General features: G+C 50.2%; 1 protein-coding gene across 1 annotated transcript in view; it reads right to left on the bottom strand.

Annotated features, from left to right (window-relative positions):
* Positions 1 to 14,953, bottom strand: part of ARHGAP39 (Rho GTPase activating protein 39) — a 131,691-nt gene that overhangs the window by 36,404 nt on the left and 80,334 nt on the right. Inside the window, 1 exon segment of the mRNA XM_075704545.1 lies at positions 4,051 to 4,131. Coding sequence (XP_075560660.1) covers positions 4,051 to 4,131 — 81 coding nt within the window.

Here is a 14,953-nt window from a genome sequence, read left to right as displayed (position 1 = left end):
TGCTCCGAGGCCAGGCTGGGGGAGTTGGGGGTGCTCAGCCTGGAGAGGAGGGGGCTGCGGGGGGACCTGAGTGCGGCCTTTCAGTACTTAAAGGGGGCCTACAGGAAAGATGGGGAGAATCTTTTTAGCAAGGCCTGTTGTGACAGAACAAGGAATAATGGATTTAAACTAAAGAAGAATAGATTTAGACTAGATATAAGAAAGAGATTTTTTACACTGAGGGTGGTGAAGCACTGGCCCAGGTTGCCCAGAGAGGTGGTCGATGCCCCATCCCTGGAAACATCCCAGGCCAGGTTGGACGGGGCTCTGAGCACCCTGATCTGGTTGAAGATGTCCCTGCTCATGGCAGGGGGGTTGGGCTAGATGACCTCTAAAGGTCCCTTCCAACCCAAAGCATTCCATGATTCTGTGATTCTATCTACCTGAAAGGAGGTTGTAGAGAGGTGGGTGTTGGTCTCTTCTCCCAAGTAACCAGCGACAGGACAAGAGGAAATGGCCTCAAGCTGCGCCAGGGGAGGTTTAGATTGGATATTAGGAAAAATTTCTTCATGGAAAGAGTGGTCAAGCATTGGAACAGGCTGCCCAGAGAGGTGGTGGAGTCCCCATCCCTGGAAGTGTTCAAAAAACAGGCAGACATGGCACTTGGGGACATGGTTTAGTGGGCATGGTGGTGTTGGGTTGACGTTGGACTGATGATCTTAGAGGCCCCTTCCAACCTTAATGATTCTATTCTATTCTATTCTATTCTATTCTATTCTATTCTATTCTATTCTATTCTATTCTATTCTATTCTATTCTAACACACTGATGTTTTAGTTGTTGCTCACTAGTGCTTATACTAAAGTCAAGGACTTTTCAGCTTCCCATGCTCTGCCAGGTGCACAAGAAGCTGGGAGGGGACCCAAAGTGGCCAAAGGGACATTCCATACCATACGACGTCATGCTCGATCTATAAACCGGGGGGAGTTGGCCGGAGGGCAGCGATTGCTGCTCGGGGACGGGCTGGGTGTCAGTCGGCGGGCGGTGAGTGGTTGCATCACTTGTTTTTCCTGGGTTTTGTTCCTTTCTTTTTTTGTCGTTGTTTTCCTTTTCACTACAATTTATTATTATTATTATTATTATTTTATTTCAGTTATGAAACTGTTCTTATCTCAACCCATGAGTTTTCTTACTTTTGCCCTCCCGATTCTCTCCCCCATCCCACCGGGGCGGACTGAGTGAGCGGCTGTGCGGTGCTTAGCTGCCGGCTGGGGTTAAACCACGACGGTCCTTTTTGGTACCCAACGTGGGGCTCGAAGGGTTTGAGATAACGACAGGTCTGACCAGAGCACGCTGAAATAAATTTGCTATAAGCATTCATGATATTAGTTTAATAGCCGCTGGTCACAATGCTGTTTTATTTGTCGGCACGGTTGTATTATGCAATTCCTCACTCGCGCTATGCATTCCCTGCGGTGCTGTTTATCACCTCTGGGAGATGGATCAGGATTATTTATGATTATTTACTATGCTGTGTAACATCGACTTACGATACGATAATATTACCAGTTAAAAAGCTCATTTGGTATTCGTATGCATCCACCCAGCACACAGAAGGGATGCTTTGGAGTAAAACCGGCCATGGGCAGGTTTCTCCGAGCTCACCCAGTGCTCCCGGAGAATATTCTGCTGGTGAGGATAAACACCAGATACCATTACCCTATTTGTTTCCCCTCCTAGAAAGCTTGTTTTTTCCCTCTCTTAAGTGGCAATTTATTCTGACACTCCTGGGAGGTCACTGCAGAAGCAGTGAATTACAGGGCAGGCAGGATGGCACACGGCCAGTGCTGTTGGGTGATTTTTCCGCTTGCGTGTGTCGCGAACCAGGACGGAGATGGCTGCAAACCACGCTGACGTGGACCGGCTGGCCAGCCCGTGCCGTCACGGAGCAGCGGGGAAGGGAACGCAGAGCATCGCGCTGGGGAAGGGAACGCAGAGTATCGTGGCCTCCCGGTCCCTGCTGCCAGCAAGGAAAGCAAAGCAAGAGCTAGAGGTGCTTCAACTCACCTGCACCTCCAAAAAAGCCCAGAAACTGGGGGTATTTGTCAAAGCCCAAAGCAACCAGGCAGGCATCAACTCCAAAACCCCCTAAATTTGACTGTAGTCAATAGATCTGCTGTCTTAAAGGTAGGAATTGGGATGAACGTGGTGTTAAAGACTTCAGGCCACCACTTGTTTGCAGGTCTGTATTAGTAAAAGCATCCAGTGCGGGCGTTTATCCTCCTTGGTCACACCTGATTTGATCTGGATGACGCAAGTAGGTACCAAAAACCCTACCTGCACAGGATGGGATGGGGTCAGGGTGAGACGGGTCTGTCTGGGTCTGTGGGGAGGCCCCAGAGTTTGCAGAACCTCACCACCACCTCCATTCTGGCAGGTGGTGACCAAGAGGGACATCTCCCAACTCACAGAATCATAGAATCGTTTAGGTTGGAAAAGGCCTTTAAGATCATCCAGTCCAACCATTAACCTAACACTACCAAGTCCACCACTAGACCAATTAAGGGTAGAGGAATAATTTCATGTTTCCTGGCTTGGTGGCTGGATTAGTTTTTAATGAAAAAAAACTAGGAATCATTAAGGTTGGAAAGGATCTCTAAGATCATCAGCCCAACCATCAACCCAACACCACCATGCCCACTAAACCATGTCCCCAAGTGCCACCTCTGCCCATTTTTTGAACATTTCCAGGGATGGGGACTCCCCCACCTCTCTGGGCAGCCTGTTCCAATGCTTGACCACTCTTTCCGTGAAGAAATTTTTCCTAATATCCAATCTAAACCTTCCCTGATGCAACTTGAGGCCATTTCCTCTTGTCCTATGCTCTGGGGCAGGAGGAGGTGGGTCAGCTAAGCTGCCTCCTTTGGCCACTGAGAAAAGGTGGCCAAGGAGCCATCTGGGCTGTATCAAAAGCAATTTCTCAGCCCCCCTAAATCCATCCCTGCTTGGGTTTTGAAGGCAAAAAGCTTGTTTTGAAAGCGGTGATGCATGTGCTGGGCCAGGCTCCAGGAGCCCAGTATACAATCGTTCTCCACCTCTGATCATCTACTCAGACATCATCAATTCTGCTGCTTTTTGCCCATGTCCAAGGCATTTGTGCACATCAGTACTAGTGAGAAGTCATGGTGTTCGTACACCTGAACCACCTGTGCAAACTCTAATAGGGGCATTTTGAGCTGTAACGAAGACAAGCACGACGCCGTATTCTTTCCTAGCAACATAAATCCATGAAAGCTGGAGGTGGTTGTTCGCTTTAGCACCTGAAATCCTGATCTGAGCAAGAGAAAGCACATATCTGTCTTACCAACAGATTCTGAAAAGCAGTTGGACCCACAGGCTGGAAGACATAGCTTCGTTTCTCAGGAGGCTTTCCCACCTCCTGGGCTCTACGGAGACAGCAGACTGAATCAGCTGGGCTCGCTGCGGCAACAGATTAAATCCATACCCACACAAACCTGCTTATATTCAATGCAAAAATCCTAGGAAAGAGCCTAGAAACCAGTTTGAAACCAGCCTAGAAACCTGTGGAGAGACGTTCAAGCCACCACCCCACTGTGATGGCAGGCGTTGGGGTGGACCAGCAGCACCGGGTGAGTCCTGCCCCTTCCCGAACCGATGGTGGAGCCTAATGAAACCCCACAGACCAGGAGCTCATCCTGAGGTGTGACCCCACCACCGGACAGCCCTGGTGCTCCTCCCGTCCTGCTCTAGTTTCTGGTCATGGGTAGGAGCCACTCAAACGAGGACCACCGCATAAAGGGGATGGATGGTTCCGAAGAACCATCGAAATATATCTTAAGGTTTATTTAAGGGTAGTAGTAAAGCTAAAAAAGGTAACACGTGAAGGGAAGGGGATGGGGAGGAGGAAGAGCACAAAAAACCCACCGGTGTCACTCGCTGCCCCATCCCCGCAGGTCAGCTGGTAGCACACGGGCTGTCCCACACCCCCACCGCACCGCCGAGGCCATGTTGCAGACCCCAACCCCGGTATCAGAGGGAAATTTCGGCTACCTGTAGTGGAGGAGTTGACCTTCCGCACTGTAATCCCGATAAATGTCATATTCTTTCTCAAACACTCCAGAAGGCGACGAACTGCAATACAGTAATAGTGAACAAGGAGTTACCAACGGTGACTGCGACGCGCGCATGCCCTTATTAAAGTCTCCCTTCACTTTAGGATTAATGCAGATGCACCCAGAGATGACCTCCTGGTGCCCACCGGTCTGGGTTCTGCACCTGGGACCTACTCCCACCTCCTCGCATCAAGCTTTGAGTCATTCATCAGTTGTTTAGCAGATGATGACCAAGCCCTCCATGGCTGCGGTCTCCAGCTTCATTTCAAACCCTGCAAACACTACATTCTCCTTTAAACTACGCTTATTTGTGAAGAACAGCTGTAGACACGCCTGGACAGATCCTACGCATCTCATAGCTTTGTCCCACCCATGGTCCTTTACAAGTGCAGCCCTTCCTCGTGCCTCGAGCACCGCTCTCGCTCCTCTCAGATGGTCAAAGCCAACACAGGCAGAGGCGACGAGGACCAGAAAAGCCCTTTTTGGCACATTTTCGTCTACCACATTGCAGTCGGTTACATCTGAACCTGCAGATCCCTCACTCCCAGAAGACGGAATAGGTCACAGCACCAACAGCTACCAAACTATTCCAAGAGACACCTTACCTGAGCACACTTGGTGGAGAAACACGGAAAAAAGCACCTGGAGGTGCAGGATGGCATTTACATGCTGTTTTTTGGACTAGCACCAGCTTAAAGCCTCTACTAGCAGAGCAAACCCACTCTTGCTCCACGTTCCCTTTGGCTTCATGCTTGCCCAGCAGCCTAGCATCCACGCCGAGACCCTCCAACACCTCCCAACGAGGCACATGACCAGTATTAGCCTTTGTCTAAGGGCAACGCTTTCCAATATTGTTTGAACTCCTTGCCAATATTTGCTTAATGAGCACAGGAAAGGTCTTTTTCTGCCTTAACAGTCCTTCACTGCGGGGATGTGCAAATAATCAGGCTCGTGCAGAAAACAAATGGCACTGAGCAAATTATTAGCCATTCGCTCCACAGCGAAACATAACAGCAAACATCTGGAGAAATAACTTCGTTTCGAGCAGTTTTCGAAGAAACAGCATTAAACCCCCGCTATGTACACATTAAGACGCTTGCGTTAATAGAATCCAGATCAGATGTTGGTTTCAGAAAAAGAAAAAGAAACAAATCTTCTTAATAGGATAGACCTCAAAAATTTTATTCAAGCAAGAGGCAATAAAATTAAGCTTCTGTCAAAGCTAGTTTTAATGAGACTTCTGAGCCCTGAAATTATGACTGTGTTGAATGGCTTAATCCCTTTTTCCTCTCGAGTGCACGTGAATGAGAGCACCTCCTCCCCCATGACGCCCAGTGTCTTCTCAAGAGAAAGGCATCAGCTCTCACGCCTGACGCTGTACCCAGATCCATGGTTACCAGATCTCCTCCCCCAGGGGCAAAGCCCTGGCTGGAAGGGAATTAATGATAAGGAAGCTTCCTAACGAAGAGCCCCGTTGCTGAAGGAGGAATACCTAACGTTTACTGCAGAGAAAGGCAATGGATGCTGGGAGAAGACCTCAAGGGTCTGCTTCAGGCAAGTTCCTGTGATCAAAGCTGAGCAAGGGAAAGACCCTCATGGCAAACAGGTTTCTCTTCTGGTGGTAGCATCCCTGCCCAACCATGACCCGGAGAACCTTCAAGTACTGTGTCATCTGTGCAAATCCCTGGTGCTGCGGGAGCTGAAAGGAGACTCCCCTTTTCTCCAGGTTTCCCCAAGAACCAAAGACTTTAGGACCACCTTAGCTTCCCTACGCAAAATCTGTCCATTTGCCCTACTTCATGGACCTTTTGGAAAGATCTGCAAGGTAAGAAAGGTCCTCCTGGGTCAGAGCAATGGTGTCTCCAGCCCAGTATTCTGCTTCAAACCATGGCAGCAAGAGATGCTGTTTATGGTCATGCTGCTCATGACCCTGGGTTGCTGCCTGCGGCCCATGCCCTTGTGCCCCCCCAGCACCCAGTCCCTGCGGTAGGGGTGACAGCAGGGAGGTGTCCTCCAAGGCACCCACTTCAGAGATGTTTATGGACCGGTTGTCTTGAATTTGTTTAATCCCTTCCTGAACATGCAGCAATATCAGCCTCCACAGCTTCCCACTGCAACAACTTCCAGAAGTTTTCTACCCTCTGTGCACCTCACTTCTTCCTCTCCCTTCTAAAAAAAATAATAAAAAAATTCACCTGATCATCAGCTCTTCCTTCTGGCCTCCTATTTTTCAAAACACTTGCAAATAAAGGCACCCAGCACATCTCCTTGCATCTCAGGGCAAACCTTCCTTGCTAAAGGCAATGAGAATCTGGGAGCAAAGAGGGGGATGAAGTCTCCTCTGGGCACTGGCTCCCAAAATCTCCGTCTCTTCTCACGCTCACCTGACAGGAAGATCTGAGGAGCACACAGCAGCACTGCAAACATCTGGCCAACCAGTTACCAGAAAATGAGCCGACCGTAAATTCCCAGTAACGACGTCAGCTGCTCCTTGACCAACGCGCAGCTGCTGGAATTTCAGACGCTTTCCAATCAGTTGGTGCAAAGGTTCTTCCAAACACAGCAAAGGCTGTTGAAGTGGCCGCAGAGTTATGCGGCTTTTAATATTCTGGCCGTGCCAGCTGGATGCAGGAGGTGAGGGATGTGTGGGCTCATAGGTGAATGGAGGTTATTCACATCTGGCTTCAAAACCTGGATGAAATATCTAAGGAGGGAGATTCTGCTCCCAATTCGGGATTTCGTGCAGCACATGGTACAGTAAAACCCTTGTCTTAACGCAACTCCTTCTGCGCTTTCTATCCCAATACGAATTTGAAACTGGAGCCCCAAAATGTGCCCAGGAGCAGGGACAGCCCATGAGACTGGTGAGATGAAACAGCTTAACATGGTTTGCTCTCAAACACACATGCTGACTTGACATACATTAACACCTCGTAATCTTTAAAGAAAGTTCTCTTTGGCTGCCACCTCCTCCTTTTGAGATAAATTGATTAAAACCTATGAGCAAGGCCTCACTGACATAGAATCCATGCTTTGAGCTACTGCGTGGTCCAAAAATGCCAGGCAAAGCAGTAAGATCGAGATCAGCTGGAGATCTTCGAATCCGTCCCACCAGCAGAGCCAGATCAGGAGTAAAATTGCTGGCAGCACGCTGTGGATGGCCTTGCTCCTCGTTCAGGTACTGATGAGTCAGACTTGGCTTCGTTATCGTCGCAATCAGCTCTTACCAGTGAAACTGCAAACGAGCTTGATGGCAAGGATCGCATCCATCTGCAACAGCACGAGCTGCAGGCTTCAAGGTCAGGATGAACACAGGAACGTAACTCCCGGGACATCCCCTCTGCAATTCTGCATCTTACAGGAGATGAAAACTTGCCCTTCTGCTGCCACCGCTAAGGTCCCACTTGCCATTTTTGGGGTGATTTTAGCAAGTTCTGAACAAAAAGATGCCACGAGGTCACAGCACGTAGACGGCCAAGACCAAAAAAAGAGCTGGCTAGCCGACCTGTGCCCCTAGAACTGGGGGTCTGGCTCATGTTGGAAAGAAATATCGTGCCACAAGTGTGACAATCAGGGAACTGGTGACAGGCTTCCATCACATAACCCATTCTGGAGGACAAAGGTGCTGAGGGATGCTGAAGTTCAGAGACATCAAATTGTAATGTTTTGTTTCATCTTTGATAATTGGAAGACATTTTGGAAGACCCATATTTGTGTTCTGGGTCTCAAGGTTACTGATGTTTGAGATGCAGAGATCTGCTCCATCTCTACTGAGAACCATGGTCAGGATGGATCAGGCATCTCCACACCTCCTGTGTTGAACAGAACAGGCAAGTAGGGTCGCTACACCTTCAAGGGGAGATTTTGGGGGTGAGAGGGCATTTAAAAGAAGCTTTCCTGAACAAAAAGCCATCTCAAGCATTGGAACAGGCTGCCCAGAGAGGTGCGGGAGTCCCCATCCCTGGAAGTGTTCAAAAAACGGGCAGATGTGGCACTTTGGGACACGGTTTAGTAGGCATGGTGGTGTTGGGTTGATGGTTGGACTGATGATCTTAGAGATCCTTTCCAACCTTAATGATTCCTAGTTTTTACTTTCATTAAAAACTAATCCAGCCACCAAGCCAGGAAACATGAAATTTTACTCTACCCTTAATTGGTCTAGTGGTGGACTTGGTAGTGTTAGGTTAATGGTTGGACTGGATGATCTTCAAGGTCTTTTCCAACCTCTACAATTCTGTGATTCTATGATTCTGTGATTCTATGGTTCTGTCTCCAAGGTATTACAGCATGCACCGTCCTCGTTTGTCTTGAGGCCAGGAGGGGAAGCAGCTGGTGCACATGGTCTACCCAGACCAGATCCTGCCTGGAAATGTGGAAGCTCAGCGTGAAGATGGTCAGGGAGCTGCCAACGGCTACGCTGTGTTAGTTGCGGAAATGATGAAGCGTCAAGGTAAGCACGATGTGTGCTGCCATCAAAAGCACAGAGACAACAGGCTGTGACATTAGTATGTCATTTCACGTTTGCTGAAGGTGCCTCTCCCTGAAGCTGTGATGTCTCGAGGGAGAAAGGGGTCAAAGATGCCACCACCCCACCTGGGGCTGGGTGAGGGAGGGGATTCACTCTGCAGAGAGGGCCCGTGTCCCCACGAGGTGGAAGAGGGACGGATCAAGGAGCAGCCCCCCATCCTGGTTGGACTCAACACACTAAGCCTTGGCCGTGTAGAGCCAAGATTTAATCCTTGGTCTTGCCAATAAATACAACCAGTCTCTTTTGCCTGGTCATTTTCCTGCTGAAACCTGGAGCCTGGTGTGGAGAAGGATCTCTGCAAGAAGCTGAGGGTGCTGCCTGGAGCAGGTTGGAGTGCTGCAAAATCCACCCAGCCTACAAAACCAACAGTAGCTCAAGAGTTGCCCTGCTTCCCCACCAGGCCAGGGGCTGGTTAGCTGGCAAGAGTTGGCTCAGATTTGGGAAACAGCTTAACTACAGGCAGCGAATCCCTCTGGGGAAGCAAGTGCTTCTGTCCAAACTGAGCAAAAATACCTCTTCCACTGCAGGAGCGTGGAAACTTGTCAAATCACGCAGACTCTCGGCAATCAGACTCACAAAAGCAAAGATCTTCATGGTTTCAGAAAGGGGCAGTCATGGGGGCTTAAAGCTTGCAGACCTTGAAGCTTGTAGACCTGAAAGCTTGTAGATATTAAACCTTGTAGACCTTGAAGCTTGTAGACCTTAAAGCTTGCAGACCTTAAAGCTTGCAGACCTTAAAGCTTGTAGATATTAAAGCTTGCAGACCTTAAAGTTTGTAGACCTTAAAGCTTGTAGATATTAAAGCTTGCAGACCATAAAGCTTGTAGACCATAAAGCTTGCACACCTGAAAGCTTGCAGACCTTAAAGCTTGTAGACATTAAAGCTTGCAGACCTTAAAGCTTGCAGACCTTAAAGCTTGTAGATATTAAAGCTTGCAGACCTTAAAGTTTGTAGACCTTAAAGCTTGTAGATATTAAAGCTTGCAGACCATAAAGCTTGTAGACCATAAAGCTTGCACACCTGAAAGCTTGCAGACCTTAAAGCTTGTAGACATTAAAGCTTGCAGACCTTAAAGCTTGCAGACCTTAAAGCTTGCAGACCTTAAAGCTTATAGATATAAAAGCTTGTAGATCTTCAAGCAGCACCACCAGGGCGATGTCTCTGCAGACAACGGTCCTCCTGGTGACCTAGACTTGGATGTACCATCAGCTATGGGCATGAAAGCCCCATGAGCATGATATGGCATGTGAAGAACGGCACAGATTGCTACCCAGACTTTGCTCAGGCCTTGCTTTAGCCCCATCAAATCATCATTTCAGTCTAATCGTGGGAAATACTTACTGGTGCGGAGCCTGGAAGAGCCCTGCTAGAAGATACAAACCCCACAGCTTGGGTTCAGAGGCACAGCACAGCGTGGAGGGCGCAGGCAGACCGATGCTCTCAGGAGGCGAAGAGGCTGTTGGCCTTCTCAGTGTAACTAAGGACTTTTGATCATCCCACCAACTTCAGCAAAACCAACAGCAAAAACCACCCTACAATTGATGCCCATGCATGCTGCGCTGCATTCGAGCACGGGTCAGATTTGTGCCGTCTGCAAAGTCCCACCAGCAAAACCCTTTTGCTGCTTCGTTCCCGCAACAGCGGGGTCACTGCATAGAAGAACTCATCAGCTCTGCTCCACCATCTCCATGTCGCTAACAGGCATGAAAAGCAGCAGCCCTAAGTCACTGGATGGAGACGGGTATCGCAGAAAGCACCTTAATCATAGAATCATCGAATGGTTTGGGTTGGAAGGAACCTTTCAAGGTCATCCAGCCCAACCCCCCTGCCATGAGCAGGGACATCTTCAACCAGATCAGGGTGCTCACAGCCCCGTCCAACCTGGCCTGGAATGTTTCTGGGGATGGGGCATCCACCACCTCTTTGGGCAACCTGTGCCAGTGTTTCACCACCCTCAGCGTAAAAAACGTCTTCCTTTTAATCCAGTGGCTCTGTTAGTTTGACCTTTGTCAAGCACAGTTCATAAGGCGCTGGCTTAAAAACTTTGAAGAAATAGTTTACTGCGGGGGCAGGCAAAGGGTAGGGGACAAATGTTCCATTACATCGCTGCCATGGGAAGCCGGGCTAGCAAGAATCTAACAATGCTGCTGCTTAAATATTAAATAGCTGGCAAGCCTGCCGCTGGCTCTCCAGCAAGCTCCACACCTGCTGCTTTCAGCAGCTATTCATTTATGCTGAAATCTTAGTTGAGTGACTTTTAATGACGCCCCTGAAATTCAGCTTGTCTTGGAGAAGCAAGCGCAGCCGGCTCGGCCACCCCCGGCTTTGTGCAACCACTGCCCCGTCCTCCCGCAGATCCCTGTGGAGATCCCCCACTTGGCTCCCACCGCGCTGCCTCTGGGCATCAGCAGCGGCTCCAGACTGAATCTTTGCCCTCCCTGCATCTCGACGGGCGTTTGGTGGGATGCACTCGCTCAGCCGTCGATTCCGGCGGAGACGGTCCGGCTGTGCCAGAGGATGCTGAGTTAGTGTGGACAGGGATAATTACTGCTGATGGGAAATAAAACCCATTTGATTCCAGATGAAGGCAGGTTATGAAATGGAAGTTGGATGGGAGTGGGGGACTGCTGCTCTCCCCAGCTGTGCTCACCCCCTCCCACGAGCGGCGCGATGCTGGGCACGGTGGATGTGTCACACCGGAGAGATGCAGATGCCTTAGCCCACGCTGTTCGCATGGAAAACGAATTGATCCCTCACCCATCTAACCTACCCATGGAAACAAAAAACTGGGGAGAAAGCGTGAAGGAAAGAGCCTCGCAAGTATTTGGGGGCTTGACAGTGGAAAAGCACCTCTGCCCAAATACTCCAAGGACGTTGGCCGCAAGGGAGCTGGAGCATCTCTGAAAGCTCTTCCGGATCACCCCACTTACACCCAAATACACTACAAGAACATCTTTAAACAGCTCACTGCGTCTAAACGTGGGCTGAGATCAGCATTAACACCCAACGGCTTGAAGCTCACCACTTTGGTCTTTCTCGGTGGTGAAGGTTACCCTAAACATCCATCCCGCTGGGAGAAGAGCGATCACCACTCCCACAGTGTGCACCCAAGGTATATTTGGGTATATCCCACCGCAGCTGGGGCAAAAGAGGAACCAAGAGTCTACTCCACCCTCGGAAGTGTTCAAGGTCAGGTTGGACGGGGCTCTGAGCAACCTGATCTGGTTGAAGATGTCCTTGCTTATTGCAGGGGGGTTGGGCTAGATGTTCTTCAAAGATGATCTTCCAAGATGATCTTCCAACCCAAACCATTTGATGATTTGATGAAAATGCACACTTTTCCGAGGTTAAAATACCTTTCCTCTATTGAGGGGTCCTCCTGATGCCTGAACAGCCTGTCTCCATCTCCGCTGGATGCCAGCATCTCCAGCACTCCCCGTGGTGGTGGGGACAGACAGACAGACAACACTGATCTTTTTTAAATTTTTTTTTGGAAAAAAAACACCTTCCAAATCTTGGCGTTGGCTAAACAAGGCTCTGTAAGGCCAGATGTGAACCTGGGTGCAGCTTGGCACAGGTCGGTGCTGCCCGCTGAGCCATAGCTGGTCCTTCAAAGCCTTCTGCTTGCAGCAACATCCGAGGAGGAGGAGGAAGGATGGTAGGAAAGCAAGCAACGGCTCTGCCTGGAGCACACCTCCAGGTACGTCGTGGGACAAGGGGGAAGGTCGGAAATAGCGCAGGGGAGCATAAATGCCACATCTGCATGGGCGGCACAAAACGCACGTGCTTCAAGAAAGACTCGGGGAAATAATAAGCCACGCAACTGCTGTGAATCGCCGTCCTCAACACGACCGTACGCAGAGTTTTTATGGGCAAAGCTGGCACCTATTTATCGTTTTGCCGGCTCCCCGGGCTCCGAGCGGGGCTCAGCATCAGACCGGCGTTGGGAACTGATTGGAGGCTGTTTTTGGCAAGATCTCTGTAGCAACAGCTCCATCAGCTGCGGCTGCAAACAGCTCTCGGGTGCTTTTCGCCTGGCACGGGCGCGTTGCCAAAACCGCCCGTCCTCGGAGTCTGCCAAAATAACCGAAGAGATGGAGGAGCATCCGAAAAGAGGCACGTGGAGCTTGATCCTGGCACCTGGAACAGAGGGAATGAGCTGGCAGCAATTGCCGCCCGACGTCTTCAGCTTCTTTGGTGCTTGATGGGAGTGAGTGGGTGTCTGGAGGATGATGCAGGAGGGAAGGGGATGCGTCGGAGGGGTTGGCGGTCCCCAAGCTGCAATTTGCCGATGCACGCCCCTTCCCTGCCTCCTGCTGCTCTGCTGACATCCCAAGCACAGCCCTGCTGATGCTGCAAGTCCGAATCCTCCCCGAGCAGAGCACCACGCCTGCTTGCCACGAACCAGGCAGCTGGAAACCATCGAGCATCCCTGGAAGGCATCTGCTCGCTCCCAGAGCAGAGGCCGAGTGCACCACGGCACCGCGTGGAAATGCTGCTGGCGCTGCCGGCAGGCTCAGCTGGAAATTTTTTTTTTTTTTCATAGAATCATAGAATAGAATCATAGAATCGTTTAGGTTGGAAAAGACCTTTAAGATCATCCAGTCCAACCATTAACCTACACTACCAAGTCCACTCTAAACCAATCAAGGGTAGACTAGACAAAACCATGTCCCAAAGTGCCACATCTACACGTTTTTTGAACACTTCCAGGGATGGGGACTCCACCACCTCTCTGGGCAGCCTGTTCCAATGCTTGACCACCCTTTCCGTGAAGAAATTTTTCCTAATTTCCAACCTAAACCTCCCCTGGCGCAGCTTGAGCCCATTTCCTCTCGTCCTATCACTAACTACTTGGGAGAAGAGACCAACACCCACCTCACTACAACCTCCTTTCAGGCAGTTGTGGAGAGCGATAAGGTCTCCCCTCAGCCTCCTCTTCTCCAAGCTAAACTGTCCCAGCTCCCTCAGCTGCTCCTCATAAGGTCTGTGCTCCAGACCCTTCACCAGCTCCGTTGCCCTTCTCTGGACACGCTCCAGCACCTCAATGTCTTTCTTGTATTGAGGGGCCCAAAACTGGACACAGTGTTCCAGGTGTGGCCTCACCAGCGCAGTCATATTTTCAGTCATATTCACTCCCTCCCAGGAGACCTGATGTATTCCTGGAGCTCCCTGGGTGCAGAGTCAGACCGAAGCGCAGGACCATGCCTGGCCCAGGAAGGCTCTCTGAGCATCCCTGCCTTTGCAACTTTACAAACTATAAGCACGTTACCCCTTGAATAAACCCCGAGTGTGGGAGCACACTCCTTACGAGGAGATAAATTGGAAGATTAAGGATTTTTCTTCCTTCTATTTCTGCCCCGATGCCATCAGTGCCCTGCCCAGAGCGGGTGCAGCGGTACCATCTGTCCTGGGGGGTTGAGGATGTGCAGAAGACATTACGGGCACTGGTTTTAGCAGTCCCAAAGCCCAGGACAGGCAGCAGTCCCACACTTCTGCCTTCACAGCAGGCTTACTCCAATGATTTCATAGAATCATAGAATTGTTTAGGTTGGAAAAGCTCTTTAAGATCATCCAGTCCAACAATTAACCTAACATTACCAAGTCCACTGCTAAACCAATTAAGAGCAGAGTCATAACTTCATGTTTCCTGGCTTGGTGGCTAGATTATTTTCAATAAAAGTAAAAACTAGGAATCATTAAGATTGGAAAGGACCTCTAAGGTCATCAGTCCAACCATCAACCCAACACCCCCATGCCCACTAAACCATGTCCCCAAGTGCCACGTCTACCCATTTTTTGAACCCCTCCAGGGATGGGGACTCCCGCACCTCTCTGGGCAGCCTGTTCCAATGCTTGACCACTCTTTCCGTGAAGAAATTTTTCCTAATATCCAATCTAAACCTCCCCTAGCACAACTTGAGCCCATTTCCTCTCGTCCTATCGCTTGTTCCTTGGGAGAAGAGCCTGACCCCCCTCACTACACCCTCCCGTCAGGAGCTGCAGAGCGATAAGGTCTCCCCTCAGCCTCCTTTTCTCCAGGCTAAACAACCCCAGCTCCCTCAGCCGCTCCTCACAGGATTTGTGCTCTACACCCTCCACCAGCTTCGCTGCCCTTCTCTGCACACGCTCCAGCACCTCAGCGTCCCTCTGGTAGTGAGGGGCCCAAAACTGAACACCATAGTCGAGCTGCGGCCTCACCAGTGCCGAGTACAGGGGAACAATCACTGCCCCAGTCCTGCTGCCCGCACTGTTTCTGACACAAGCCAGGGTGCTGTTGGCCGCCTTGCTCACCTGGGCACACTGCTGACT

Source organism: Pelecanus crispus, chromosome 2 (genome assembly GCF_030463565.1).
Source record: "Pelecanus crispus isolate bPelCri1 chromosome 2, bPelCri1.pri, whole genome shotgun sequence".
NCBI classification, from domain to species: domain Eukaryota; kingdom Metazoa; phylum Chordata; class Aves; order Pelecaniformes; family Pelecanidae; genus Pelecanus; species Pelecanus crispus.
The sequence above is the reverse complement of the archived record's forward strand: the minus strand, read 5'-3'. Positions and strand labels throughout refer to the sequence as shown.